The sequence below is a fragment of the Lygodium microphyllum genome, chromosome 2 (assembly GCF_053477565.2).
Source record: "Lygodium microphyllum isolate KBCC chromosome 2, Lygodium_microphyllum_v1.1.10, whole genome shotgun sequence".
NCBI lineage: Eukaryota > Viridiplantae > Streptophyta > Polypodiopsida > Schizaeales > Lygodiaceae > Lygodium > Lygodium microphyllum.
In genome coordinates this window covers 59,643,879-59,657,910 of record NC_141136.1, presented here as the reverse complement: position 1 = coordinate 59,657,910, position 14,032 = coordinate 59,643,879, and the positions used below count along the sequence as shown (strand labels likewise).

The 14,032-nt window shown below is 37.8% G+C and overlaps 1 protein-coding gene across 1 annotated transcript; it reads right to left on the bottom strand.

The window, feature by feature from the left end:
* Nucleotides 1–7,659: 7,659 nt before the first annotated feature.
* LOC148039786 (chaperone protein dnaJ 11, chloroplastic-like) lies at nt 7,660–8,688 on the bottom strand. Its single transcript, XM_087665588.1, has one exon. It carries the CDS (start codon nt 8,624–8,626, stop codon nt 8,102–8,104), a length of 525 nt encoding a protein of 174 aa, XP_087521714.1. The 5' UTR covers nt 8,627–8,688; the 3' UTR covers nt 7,660–8,101.
* Between the last annotated feature and the right edge of the window lie 5,344 nt (nt 8,689–14,032).

The window sequence follows — 14,032 nt, the reverse complement described above, 5'->3', positions numbered from 1 at the left end:
TTTCCCCCGGGCTAGGTTGTGCACCGCTTCAAGGTCTTAAGTGGTAAGGGAGGGCATTTTTCCTCAGTCGAAGTATATATGTCAGACATTTTTATTAATCAATCAATATGAGATGCAATGGAAAGAAGACATTTGGCCTTTTCATGAGATGCAAGGAATGACAAGGTTGGGGTAGGGGTTACCTTGGCAGTCTAGTGACTCACTGGCTGCTACCTCACCCAATTTACAATGGCTATTATTCATTTTGGGCTCGTCCAAGATCACAAGACAAAATGAGGGTTAATGTCAGCCATCACAATGAATTTCAGGAAGAGGTATGATGCATGCACATGAAGAGAATTGAACTATTAAACCTATGCAATCTTGAATCTCTTTAACAATGGATTAAGCTCATCAAGTGGATAAATTGAGAGATTAAGATCATATTGGCATACCTCTTTAATGCTTGGGAAGATTGTTGAATCATGAATCATCATGATGCCCAATTGCTCCATCGACCAAGTTCGGTTGGTTGGGGCATCTGTGGAAGAATACTTTGGCATTTGAATGCTCCTACTAATGAGGAAGGCTTCTGTGCTTGTCCTTGAGCTTGAGCTTCAAAAATGGGGAGCTTCAAGTGAAGCTTTCATGGTTACCCACAAAGATCCCTTGCATGCTGAACCTCCATGTCTTCTTCCATGCAAGAGAGATCATTCACGGGCTGAAGAACTTGTGGGGTTTGAGCTTTCGGGGTGAAAGATGGCTTTAGCTTGAAGAATCCATGGCTACTCCAAACTGTCCAAACTGTCCAGTTTTGTTGTCCACCTTGGAGGTTGAATCCTGGGGGCAAGATTATCAAGAAGGAGGAGATCAGTGTGCTGATTAGGAACCTGGAGTGTTAGAGGGCAGTAGCGAAGGAAGGCTAGAGCAGAGGGGGAGGCAGGAAGAAGAGGGAATAGTAGTGCAAAATGCACCACAAATTGTGGGCTGTTCCCTGGGCTCTCTCTTGACCTGTGACCCTTCTCAAGGGTTTGGCCTATGGTCAGGGGCAAGTGGGGAAGGCTCCTAAGGTTTCAGTCTTGCACTCCCATGGTTTCTCTGGGAGAAAATAAGAGTTCTCTCTACTGTGTGGCTATGGCAACTTGCTTGGGAGGAGAGAGAAAGGGGCTGGAGAAAAAAGTGGCTGACTTTTTGTCCTCCTCTAACCCTTGAAACTCCAAACTTGGCATGGAACCCTTAAAATTTGCATGAAAAGAAGTGACGACCTGCTATTTTAACCATTTTACATCCATATATGTTTGAGTCTCTAGCCATAGCTCCTGCTTGCTCCAAAAAGCTAAAGTTAACTGTAGTCCTTATTGCTGTTCATGTACATGTAAGCTAAGTAACTAGGGTTTTGGGATTTGAAAAGGAAGAAAGGGGGAAGGAAAAAAGGACCAAAGACTGAAGCTCGGATACCACTTGTAATTAAAGAAGCTGAGAGGAGAGAGAAAAAGACGTGAAGAGAGAGAAAGAGAGCAAGAAGAAGAAGGGAGAAGACTAGAAGACGAGAGAGAAAGAGAGAAAAGAGGAGAGAAGGGAGGAGAAAGATATGGAAGCTGGAGATAAAGGTGAAGATTATGATCTTGATAATAACTGGTTACTCTAATCTGGGACTCTTACACCTTATATACCCCGGTCAGTGTGACTGGGTGTCTAAACCCTAGTCGGTGTGTATCCTGCTTGTTACACTTTTCAAGGAACCACATAAGGAATGTGGGGTGATGGCCAAGCCAAGCATTGATTGCTCTCCAAGAGGCAGCTAAAAGATACTTGATTCATCTCATGAGTGATGGTCAACTTCTAGCCATTCATGCCCGACATATCACTATTAAGCCCACATAGATTTGATTCTTGTTCGTAGGATTCGCAACAACAACAAGGATGCATTTAATCTTAATGTCAACAACATACTTTGAGAAGCTACCTTGTAAAAAAAGAGAGGAAGAAGATGATGAATGAAGAGATGAAGAGATTTATACAATGGTCACACCCTCACCACCACCCCCCCCCCCCCCCCTAAAGCAAGAAGATACAATCAAAGAGTAATAAGAGATCTCTCCAAGATTACATACCACAACAATGAGGTTATTCATTCATGTCTTCATTATTAAGCACCCTACTCTCCTTTCAGCTTAAGACTAGACTTCTCTTATTCTGTATGCTTTCAAAATTTAATTAGCCTTTTTCATGTTAAGTGAAGGTGATTATATTGCTCATCATTATGTATATATGGTGAAGGTTATAAAATTAGTTGAGCACACTTGTTTTGAGAAAGCTATTGTTCATGTGCATTGGGAGAAAGCCATGGGTGAAGAAATGGTCACTTTAGATGTAAATCAGACTTGGGATTTTGTAACACTACTTAAGGGAAAGAAAGCTATAGGTTGTAAGTGGATTTACAAAGTAAAACATAATGCAGCTCAAAGTGTGACTAGGTAAAAAGTGAGATTGGTTGCCAAAGGTCATGCAAACTTATGAACTTGATTATAAGGAGACATTTGCTCCAATGGCAAAGATGGCAACTGTAAGAGCTATCATTGTAATGGTTGTAGCAAAAGGTTGGAGTTTGCATCAAATAAATGCAAAGAATGCATTTTGGCATGGTGACTAGCAAGAAGTGTACATGGAGTAGCCATAAGGTTATGAGAGGATGGTTCACTCTTATCATGTGTGTAGACTAGCAAAGCCTTGTATGGGTTGAAACAACCGCCGAGAGCATGGCATGACAAGATACTATAGTATCTTGTCTATACTAGTTTTCATGTTGAAAATGTAGATCTCTCGCTTTATAGCCATCTGAGTGATAGGGGCATTCTTGTGATTGCCTTGTACATGGATGATTTGATGGTTGGGATGGAGCATGTGAAGAGTCTTCTCAAGGGGTGGAGCATGTGAAGAGTCTTCTCAAGTAGAAATTTGATATGAAAGATTTTGGAGGATTGAAGTACTTTCTTGGCATTGGGGTGATAAGAACATCTTAGGGGATATGGCTCTCACAAAGCTAGTACATCTTAAATATGTTAATGAAATATGGTATGATTAATTTGTAAGTCAATCTCAGTGGTGCTATTGAATTAGAATGTGAAACTAAGAGTAAATGTGGGTGAGGTGTTGGAGGATCCCACAATATATAGAAACATGGTGATCTTTATTACTATTACTAGGTTAGATTATAACTATACAATTGGCTTTGAGAGTCAATTTATGCAAGTACCTTGTAACCCCCATTTGGACAAGACACTCCTTGTGGTACCTTATGGCCACGTTGGATTATGGCATCTTTTATGAGAATAACTTGGTGATGTAGTTACTTGGTTATATTGGTGCAAATTGAACAGCCATTGTATCTGACAAGAAGTTCACTTATGGCTATGTATTTTCTTTTGGGAGTGGGGCTGCGGCTTGGGGCAATAAGAAACAAACCACAGTTGCATTATCAAGTACAAAGGCAAAGTATAGGGGTGCTGCTATGGCAACATGTGAGGTAGCTTGGATGCAAAAACTACTTGATGATTTAGGGATACAAATAGACAGGAGAGTTGCTATTTATTATGACAATATAAGTATCATACAATTGGCTAGGAACTCGATGCTTCACACATGAAATACATTGAGGTTCATTACCATTTCATCAAATAGTGCGACTTGGGAGGTGATATTGATATCATATATGTAAGCATAGAGGAGCAAGTTGGAGATATTTTCACCAAGGCCCTAGGAGAAAGAAAACTTTGGTATTTTTAAAGCTTACTTGGAGTATAGGTCATGGAGTTGAGCTTGAAGGGGAGTGCTGAGATATCAAGCTCAACACGAGCTGAAACTCATATAGCTAGATGTCCGTTTTTGCATTCATCTTATTGTCATGGTTAGTACTTGCATTAGCATATCATTCCAGTGATACTTATAGCTTTAGTCCACCTACCCAAGGTAGATTATATAGTAAAGTTGGATTCTCTTATTTAATAGATGTAGTCCATGTTGCAAAATATATTGATGAGTACAATTTTACTTGGAATGATAGACATAAAGATGGCATACAGCATGTGACAAGACTTTATAGGGCTTATGCCAATCATGGGGGTTTGTGGATGGCCCCGATGCCATGCTCAAACTAATTTACAATAGGATGCATTTTGATCATTTCCTAGTTGAAAGATTTGCATGTTTGAAGTAGATGAAGTATGGCTCGCCATGTGGAGGCTAAACACATCCTTCTTAAAGGACTCTTGCTTTATTAAAAAGGTTAAAATGGCCTAATTTAGAGCAAGTGGTATGCTAAAAAGTCGTTTTGACAAATTGTAGGAGTGTGCTAAGGTTAGCTAAGAGTATCTAAGGCTTTACTTAGAAGGGCATCTATGGTGCTACCTCAAGAGCTTGAAGTTTTCTTCTTCATGTCATAGCTTTGCAACATCATGATGTTGTTCTTATAACATGTTGATGGATGTCCTTAAAGTTTAGGATAGGGTTAGAGTTGACAATACCAAGATCCAATTGCAAGCAAGGTGGGAATTGGATTCGAAACTAGATGGGAGATGGCTCTTCTTCATTGTTTCTTCACACTTTAAAGAATAAGCAAAGGAGGACATGACTCTATGACAAATAATGATGAAGGGGTCACCTACCATGACAATGTGTCACTTGCAAAAGGATTTATGAGACATCTCTAAGCTTCTACTATTCTCTTGGAACCTCTCTAGTAGAGAATCCTATTAGAGGTATGAAGAAGATCTAAAGGAATTTCCATGCCATGTGAGAAGGTAATCTTAGATGATGTTGCATTGTGCATTGGTGGGCCCTTTACAATTGATGATCTTGGTTTTGTAATCAAGAAGATGAAGAAGGGAAAATCCCTTGTATTTTGACAAGATCCCTTTTATGGTCTATGTAGCAATTTGGAATGTATGTGAATAGTTTACATCTAACTTTGCCCATGCATGTAGAAGTTATGGAGCTTTATGAATGAAGGATTCATTAAGCTAGTTCCCAAATCCTTAGATAGGATCTACAAAATGCTTGGTATAAGGTAGTTGCTAAAGCTTTAGACATTCAATTAAATTTTGCTTCCTACAATACATCAAGGGAGATATGGGTTTGTACATGGTCATAAGCTACATGATGCCATTTTGAGTTTTATTACTTTCCATGGATTTAGCAATGGAACGACACGGATAATTTTTTCTAATCAAAATGGGCATTGATATGATAAAGTGTATGATCTCATTAGTTGGAGGTTATTGATGGCAATTATGCATGCCTTGAGCTTTGATAACTAGTTCTACTTCATGGTTGCTACACTCTTCACTAATGCACCAATATCTACTTGTGTAAATGGCTTATTCTCCCACAGCTTTGAGCTCAAGTGTTATTTGAGGCAAGGCTAAACAATTTCCATCTAATGTTTGTCATAGCTATGAACCCCCTACTTAGGATGATTGATTAGAATATAGATAAGGGCTGCTTGGATGGGCTCCCTATCATGGAAGATACATAATTTTGCTCTCAAATTTTTGTGAGTGACAATTCTAATCTTGTTAAGGAAAATAAAGAGAACATTGAATCCTTTCCGAAAATTCAAGATTTGTTTGCCACCATCTTTCTTTTGGTTATGATCAAAGGAAGGAATCATGGGATATGATGATTCTCCTCCCTAGCTTAAACAATATTGCTTGAAACATCTAAAAATTCGTAACATTTTTAGGTACTTCGGTTGTCCTTTAGGGATACTTGCTATCACAAGTGAAGGTTTCAACACGTTGGCTCCCAAGGTTGATGAGAAAGTTAAGAGATGGAATTCTTTTCCTCTAAGTTTTATTGGCAAGTTGGTGTTTCTCATTAGAATCCTTTCAACCTCGGTCTCTTTTGTGGCAATAGTACTCCTTTATCGTGACTCATTGGCTATACCTTGAGAAGTTTTTGAGGGATTTCTTATAGAATTGTTGGCTCCTTCTCAAAATAGCACTATTTATCCTAGGGGATAGTGTCCCTCTTGAAGAGTAATGGGGGCCTAGGTGAGCCATTGCTCTTTAAAGCTAGAAGATTATCCTAGTGTTCTGGAAACCCCCAACATTGGGTGGTTATTCTTAGAGAGTGTATTTCAAGAGTAAAATGGTTGGAGCAATGTGGCCCAATCTCAATTGGTTAGATAAGCTTTTAACTTTGGAACTAATAATTGGAGTTCCTACATCTAGGGTAGTCAAGCTCTTATAGATCCCTAGATGTTAATGCTTAACAAGCTCAAATGGACTTCTTGCAATGACAAAAAGTAGACATTTCTTTAATCCTGGTCATTTGGAGTGTTTTGGAACTGCTTCCATCTTGTAGTAAATGAACTCAAGCTTTCTAAGACCCTATTTGATGAGGAAAGGTTCTAATGGATTGATATGTGGGATCCAATCAAGGAAGAGTGCAAATCTACCAAGGAAGTTGCTCAACAAACCAATAAGGAGGAGGCAAGATGGTTGGAACAAGTTTTATAGAAGCATCAAGAGAGCTCACCCACTCAACATTTTATGCCACTTGATAGTGTCCTAAAAGACCTCGAAAATTTCAAAGGGAAGGATTCCTTGAAGCTAAAAAATAGGGATGAGTTTGATAATTCATCTAATCACGTGTTTCTTATGGAAAAGGAATACTTGAAGGAACTTTTGGAGACATTCTTGGAGAATATGGAAAAAGAGAATCATTGGACCATGGAAGAGGACATACTTAATCTACTATTGTGGAAGGTTGCATCTAGGAAGCTACCAACAAAGGACAAATAGGTTTAGAACTATCTCCCATTTTTAAGGCTTCATACTATAGGTAGAAGGAAACAATTCCTTTTCTATGCTAGCACTTTAGTGTTGCTAAGACTTTGTAATAAAGTTAAAGTGAGGCTTCACACAACTAGATTTAAGGCACCAATTGGAGTGAAGACTACTCTCTTTGGCAACGAAGGGGCCCTTGATGATGAATCTTTGAAAATATGGAATGTGGTAGCGATAAAAGAGTTTGTGCAAGCATAGAAATAAGGTATTGACAGAGGAGAGAAAATGTGGTGATGATGTTCTATTTAGAACTTATGAGCAAAATATTTTAGGCATCTTGAAGGACCTTTTTGGGAAAAGTTGTATTCAAGGTACCCTTTAGGCTTCTCTCTAAAGTTAGAGCTCAAAGCATTTTGGTTTCATCCATTGAAATCACTTTGATGTTGTATGCACAATCTTATTTCATATCACATTTTTAAACAAGCATTTTTTATTTTACCATGAAGTCTATTCTCAATAGGGGAGATGTGAATATTTCACCTCATCGATTGATAAAAATATTGGTTCAAGTGTCTTTTTTGAAAAACTAGTGTGTAAATGGCCTTTGAGTGGATAAGATCTACTATTTTAAGTAGGGGTAGTTCGTCTATAAACATTTACACATGGAAAGCATCCATAGCGTGGACAATAGCTTTGAGCTAACAAACTCCATAATACTTTTTTTTGAGAGAGGGATGGGACTTGCATTGTGTACGAAAAACTTTTTCCCCAACCAATGGAAAAAAAGGAAGAGATTAAGATATAATTAATGTTTGGGTTAAAAACTATAGCATTAACCGATTTTAAGGTGTTGTCACATGCACTACTTGCTTTACTTTTTGGATGTGTAAGAAGTGATTTGAATTTGGCAGCATTCTCGTATATATTAAAAGGGCTAACTTGCCAGATATTGGAAAAGTCTAGTTGTGACTTGTGTGTGGCATCATGACCATTATAACTAGAAACGCCCCGAAAATAATGGGTTTTCATCAAAACAAAGCCGGTTTTTAAAAAATCCAACCGGGGAAAAATACAGGAAAGGCTGGTTTTTTGTGAACAGTGGGGCGGAAATCACTTGTTCAAATGGTGGCAAACTCGATACTTTTCCGAAAGAAGGTCGAGACTCGGTGCCCAGAAAAACCAGCGCCAGTTCCCTACGAAGGAAGGCCTTACCCGAAGGGGAAGCGAGCGGGTATTCCTGTGCTGCAGCCGTATTTTGGAAAGAATCGGGATTCAGCCTTCTCCTTCGTGTAGGAACAGAAGCGGAATTGAATCCCACCTCTGATGATTCATCCTCAACACCAGCATTGATCCGTTTCCCAGCTCCTTCCTCGTCCGGACGAGAGGGGGCTTCTTCGCGGAGAGCAATAAGAAGAAGCAGGCCGGTACTGCTTCGTCGACACCGAATTTCCCGATTTGGAGAACCTGGTTTTGAGATTATCTCCGGCTGATTGGAAGGAGTGCTGGAGAGAGAGCTGGAGGTCATAGCGCGCCCTGGTGTGGGGGTCGGAGAGGGCCATGTAGGCGGAGTGGATTTGCAGGAACCTCTGCGTGCATGCCTCCTTATCGGTTAAGGGAGCGGTGTCGGGGTGGTTTTGGAGGGCGAGGCGGCGGAAGGCGGATTTGATGTGGGCGGGGGAGGCGGTTTTGGGGAGGTGGAGGACGTCGTAAAGGGAGGGGGGTGAGGACGTGTTGGCGAACGCGGACGTGGCGGTGGCGGTGGCGGCGGCGGCGGCGGAGGCGGAGGCGGGGGGGTTGATGCAGGGGCAGAAGTGGGAGGAAGGAGTCGAGAGGGCAATCGAATAGAGAGCCGATGCCATGGAGGCAGGTGAGTGTCTGAAAAGGAGCAAAACACAACAATGCCTGTGCGAGGAGCTGATGATGCGAGAGAGATGAATGGCGCCAAGTCGTTTTATAAAAAAACCAGATTCCGCCTTGCGTGCTGCAATACCGTCGGCTCTCCCTCGGTTGTGCCCACAGCAATGACCTATCGCCCAGTTTTCCCGACCCCGCGGCCCGCCCATAAACTTCTCTTTGGGTGGAGCAGTCAGCTTTCCCGACTCCCAGTCTCTCTCGTGCGTAACATTATATATCGAAAGTATATACAAATTATAATATTTCTACGACAATATGAACCGTCAAAAAGCTCTACTTTTACCTTTTGTTCTTTTTGGCACTTTACTCGGAAATTAAGACGTCGCCATTGGGGTTGTAGCTCGAGTGTTTTGAGTGTGTGGGTGTGTGAGTTCAAACCTTGGGCATACCCTTGAGGCATCTTTCAAATTCAAATTCAAGCCTTTCTCCAAAAAAGAAAAGAGAGATTAGGATGCCACTCCAATCGACCAGAGGGTATAATTTATCTCCATGGATTACACATTGCAAATTGCTCATTCAGAAGAACCGAACTAATGATCTCATGGAACTCACACACCTACTGTACCTATTACCACGTGCGATCAACAAAATAGTTATTTTATTTAATAGCGTATATATGATACATGATTACATTTATAGAAGGGGCTTTTTAATCCTATGCGTATATTACACAAGATCTTGTTGCAAGGGAGGGGATGCACGTGTTTCTACTTGTGGCCCCACCAAAGACTTGATCCTTGCAATCTGTGTGCTCATAAACCCTAGCCGCTCGCCTGCAAATTGACCCCTTGCAATCCACTCTTGTCAACCTTGGCCACCCACCCATAAGTTGACCCCCCACAGTCCATGCGTCCATCCCACAATTTGAGACACTCACCCACAGATCAAGGTCAATGCCTCCACACCCTAAGCCCTCCATCATCCAAGCAATGCAATGCAATATGCAAGTGACTCTCTCTCTCTCTCTCTCTCTCTATATATATATATATATATATATATATATTCAAAATATACATTATAGTTAGATATATTAATGTATTAAAAATAACTTTCTCTCTCACATACATAAAATCAATTTAGATGTAAATAGTTTCTCGATACATCTTACATTAACAATGGTGATTCATCTTTTCGTGCAATTACTACACTTTGTTGTCTCCATCAACTTCATCTTCTATTTATTTATGTTTATGTTTAGTTCATGTTTGCATTTGTATTTTGTTATATAATCTATAATTTGACTTTTTTTTTCTATATATGTTTTTATTTGATTCTTTTTGCTATGTACTTTGTGCATCAGGCATCATACATCACACAGTGTTGAATGTTAAATAGTGGTGATATGCAATGCAAATTGGTCAAGAGATATCCTAACTTGGTTTATGGCTTAATTGTTGTGAATAATTTTAATACTCTTTATTAGTGCATGTTTTCATTTTGTTATCTATGCATTGTGATGTTGTGATTATTTATTGTTTATGGTTTTATATATATATATATATATATATATATATATATTATATATGCTCATCTTTTTTCTATATTTATTATAATACATCATTCTCTAATATGGTATTTTAAAATATTTTGTAAAGTTTTTTATTGTTGATGATTTGTGATATATATTTAGACTTATGTTTTATTTAATAATTCATCCTTTGCTAATTTGATTTCTAAATATTTTTATTAATGTATATTTTCATATTTGTAATAATAATAATTATTAAAGATTTATAAGCCACCCTTTGCCAATGTAACTTTTTTATATTTCTTTGTTGATATCCATTATTATTATTTTTTCGATGAGGACGTGAAATATTAAAAAGGTAAGTATGTACAATTGGGGATCCTGCCCCTATCTATCAACCACATGACTTATAAGCCTTACAAGGCTACCCTGACTTACAAGCGAGAAACTTATACAACCGAACTTGGTGGAGCTAATCTAATTGGATGAAACGAGGTGAGCTTGTTTGTTCATTTGTCTGAGGCGCACCCTGAGAGCCATTATCAGTATCCAGCATGGCCTTGGTGGCATGAGGGTTACTAGCCATTTGCCCCGTTGTGTATTGTTATTCATGTAATTATTGTGATTATATTATCTTTTATATTTTTCAAGATCTCTCTCTTAGTCTCTCTCTCTTTAAATCTTTATATTTATAACTATATTTATACTTATGTTTAATTTTATAATGCATCCTTCATTAAAATGGTTTTTTTAATGTTTATTGAAATAACTTTTTACGTTTTTTTATTATTGTTAATGATTTATAATCTATAATCTTTATATTTAGACTTATCTTTTATTTTATAAATCATCCTTTAGCGATTTGATTCCTTTAAATTTTTATATATATATATTTTTATTGTTATTATTTATGATTTATAATTTATGCTTCATCAATTTCATTTTATGGAGTTGTTATTAGTATATATTTTTGTTTGTTTATAAATTTTGTGATATATATATATATATATATATATATATATATATATATATATATATATATATATATATATAGATATATATATATATATATATATATACATATTCTTTCTCATTGCATCTTAGTTTTTTATGGATTGATTATTTTTAAAACTTTTTTTGGTATGTTTTGAAATATATTCTTTGTTGATATATATTTTTAAATTTTTATTGATAATTTTTTTCTTTATTTTTGTTAGCTTTGTCAATAAAAAGTACATATTTTTATCAAAATATATTGTTTTGATTTAATAATTTTTATTACTAACAATATAAGTTTAATAATTTTATTTTTATATGTTTTAAAAATTTTTAAGTTCTTTTCTGTAATTAAAATTATGATCTATCCTTTGCCAACATAATTTCAAGATTTTAGTTAGTATATGTTTTTATTTGGTTGTATTTGTTGTGCTTATAATATTGTTTATAATTTCAAATAATTTTTTATCTTTCTCTCTTTCTCTCTCTCTCATAAAAGTTGTAGAAAATAACACTAATATCTACTTCTCTAATTATTGTTTATATTATTATTTTTAAAATATTTTAAATATGTTTTGTAATACATCCTTTGTTGATGTAAATTTTTCTACTTTTATTAATATATTTTTTCTTGTTTACTTTTGTTGCCTTTGTTAACCTAAATTGAATACTTATAAGAGAGGGAAATAAAATAATGAGGATAAAATACCAACTACATTAGCCTATATAAAAGGTGTAAGGGACTGGATTTTTGACCATCAGATTATAATAATAAGTCTCCTTCATCTTCTCTCCCTCTCTCTAGCTTTCATGGCTTCCTTCCTTCCTTTTTCTGTCTTTCTCTCTCCTCATCACTCTCTTTCTCTCTCTTATGCTTCTCTTCTTCTCTCTCTTCTACATTCTTCTCTCTCTTCTTTCTCTCTCCCCAGTCCTCTCCTTGATAATTGGTATCAGAGTCATAGGTTCTTGATCCAATTGGCTAACATTCCATTCAATTAGCCTTTTTCAGTCACACAGATTTAAGAGCCACATGTACAGAGGTACAAACATGACATGGAGCAAGAGTGGAGTTACCAAGGATTTATGGACCACAAGAACTGTAGGTCTGGAGCATTAATGGAGTCTTGGACCAAGTTTGGTGGTAGGAAGACTGAAGTTAGCAACTTGTTGGTCATCTCAGGCCATTTTCTGAAGGTATTTCTCTTAAAATAGTGGTAATAGGAGTTAGTGGAGAATATAGTTATTATTACTTTTCAGGGAAAGTCTTTCTCCCTCTTTCTTTTCTGCCAAGCTTCCATGGAGGATATCGTCCCCTTCTTCCTTCCATTTTCTTACAGCAACAAATCATTTGCTTCACACCAAGGGTAAAAGCCAACAGAGCATGTTCATGAGTCTGGTCATCCTAGGAGGCACTAGCCTCAAGACCTTCAATAGTAGAATTAATGATCAAGACAACACAATCAGCTTGTGAGGTCCCTCTAATCATGTTCTGGATGAAGTCATGGGTTCATAAGCTATTCATTCTTCACCTATTCTTATGCGTATAGCCAGATGAGCTATTGTCATTTCCATTTTCAGAAGTGTGCAGATGTAGGTCCATTTTGTTGCTCAGTGAAAAGATTATACCCTGACCAGGCTTTCCAAGGAGTTCTTGCTTCATCGCCATTGAAGAGAACGATTTCCAAGGCTTGAAAGTTCATGCTTCTGAAGTATGCTTTTGCAACACGAAGATTGTGATCTTCGTGCAAGTTCATGGAGATACATACCATTTTTGAAGTTCACTAGTAGAGACATTGCAACAATGACAAGGAATAAGAGTTGAGAAGCTAGCATGTGTCGAAGATAGCCGGAAACAGAAAAGGGAGAAATCAGAAAAAGCAACATGTGAAGGACCATTGAAGTTGTTGCTTTTGATGCTTTCCATGTGTCAAGAACGTTAGCTAGGGTTCTCAACAATCCACCTCTCTAAAGTGAGATCATTGTTCCTAGAAGATGAATCGATGTACCAAGCAGCACATAAATGATGCTAGCATGAAGAAGATTAGGCAGTGATTTGATCATACAGTGTCAGGATGGACAGAGGCATTTTGTGGTAGATTGAACATGATTATCCACCAGAGCATTATGGTTTTCCTTGCAACAGAAGAGACAAAACAGCTTGCATGACATCGATCAAGTCGTAATGTAATCTAGCCTGCTTTCAATGTCATATCTCCCTTTACAGATACCATCTTTCAGAACAACAATTGAGCAAGGTGTGGGGTCAGGCTTTCATCCGTAAGACTCTTGCACGTCCGCAAGGAACTTGTGGTGTCATGCTAGCCCTCAGTGGCCTTTGGCTTGTCAAATTCTCTTCTACAATTTTAGCATTGTCTCTAATCTAACTCAAGTTTTTCTACTGAAGAGGTATCCATCAGATTCCATAGTTCAATAAGGGAAATTCCCAGACCTTGAAGCTTTTGAAGCCTTTGTTTCATAGGAATAGATTTGTTGTGGAGCATTGAGAACGCTCTTACATTCTCTCTATTGCTGTTCATATCTCCCACTTGTGGTAGTCTGCAAGCTTCCAAGCATCTCCAATCTTTGGTTGAATGCTCCTAGTCTCCGGTAGATTTCAAACAGACAGAGGTGTCCTCTTAATAATTTTCACATTCAAAATGTATGCTTTTGCTACAATCGCAAGGTTCAGGAGATTGCCAGTGCCTAGACTCTTGTCTTCTCAAATGAAATCGTAGCAAAGATTGTCACTAGGGGCTGAGAGAGAGCTTGTGCTAGAAGCACGAAACACGAAAGGGTATGCATCATTGTTCTAGCCCTAGCTACATCATGATCCTCTTTCTTAGTACTTGCCAGCATCCTACAAGTATCTCCTAATGCAAGTTTTGCA

Excerpts from the sequence above, each read along its gene's own strand:
- LOC148039786 (XM_087665588.1), bottom strand. The coding sequence starts at position 8,626 with ATGGCATCGGCTCTCTATTCGATTGCCCTCTCGACTCCTTCCTCCCAC.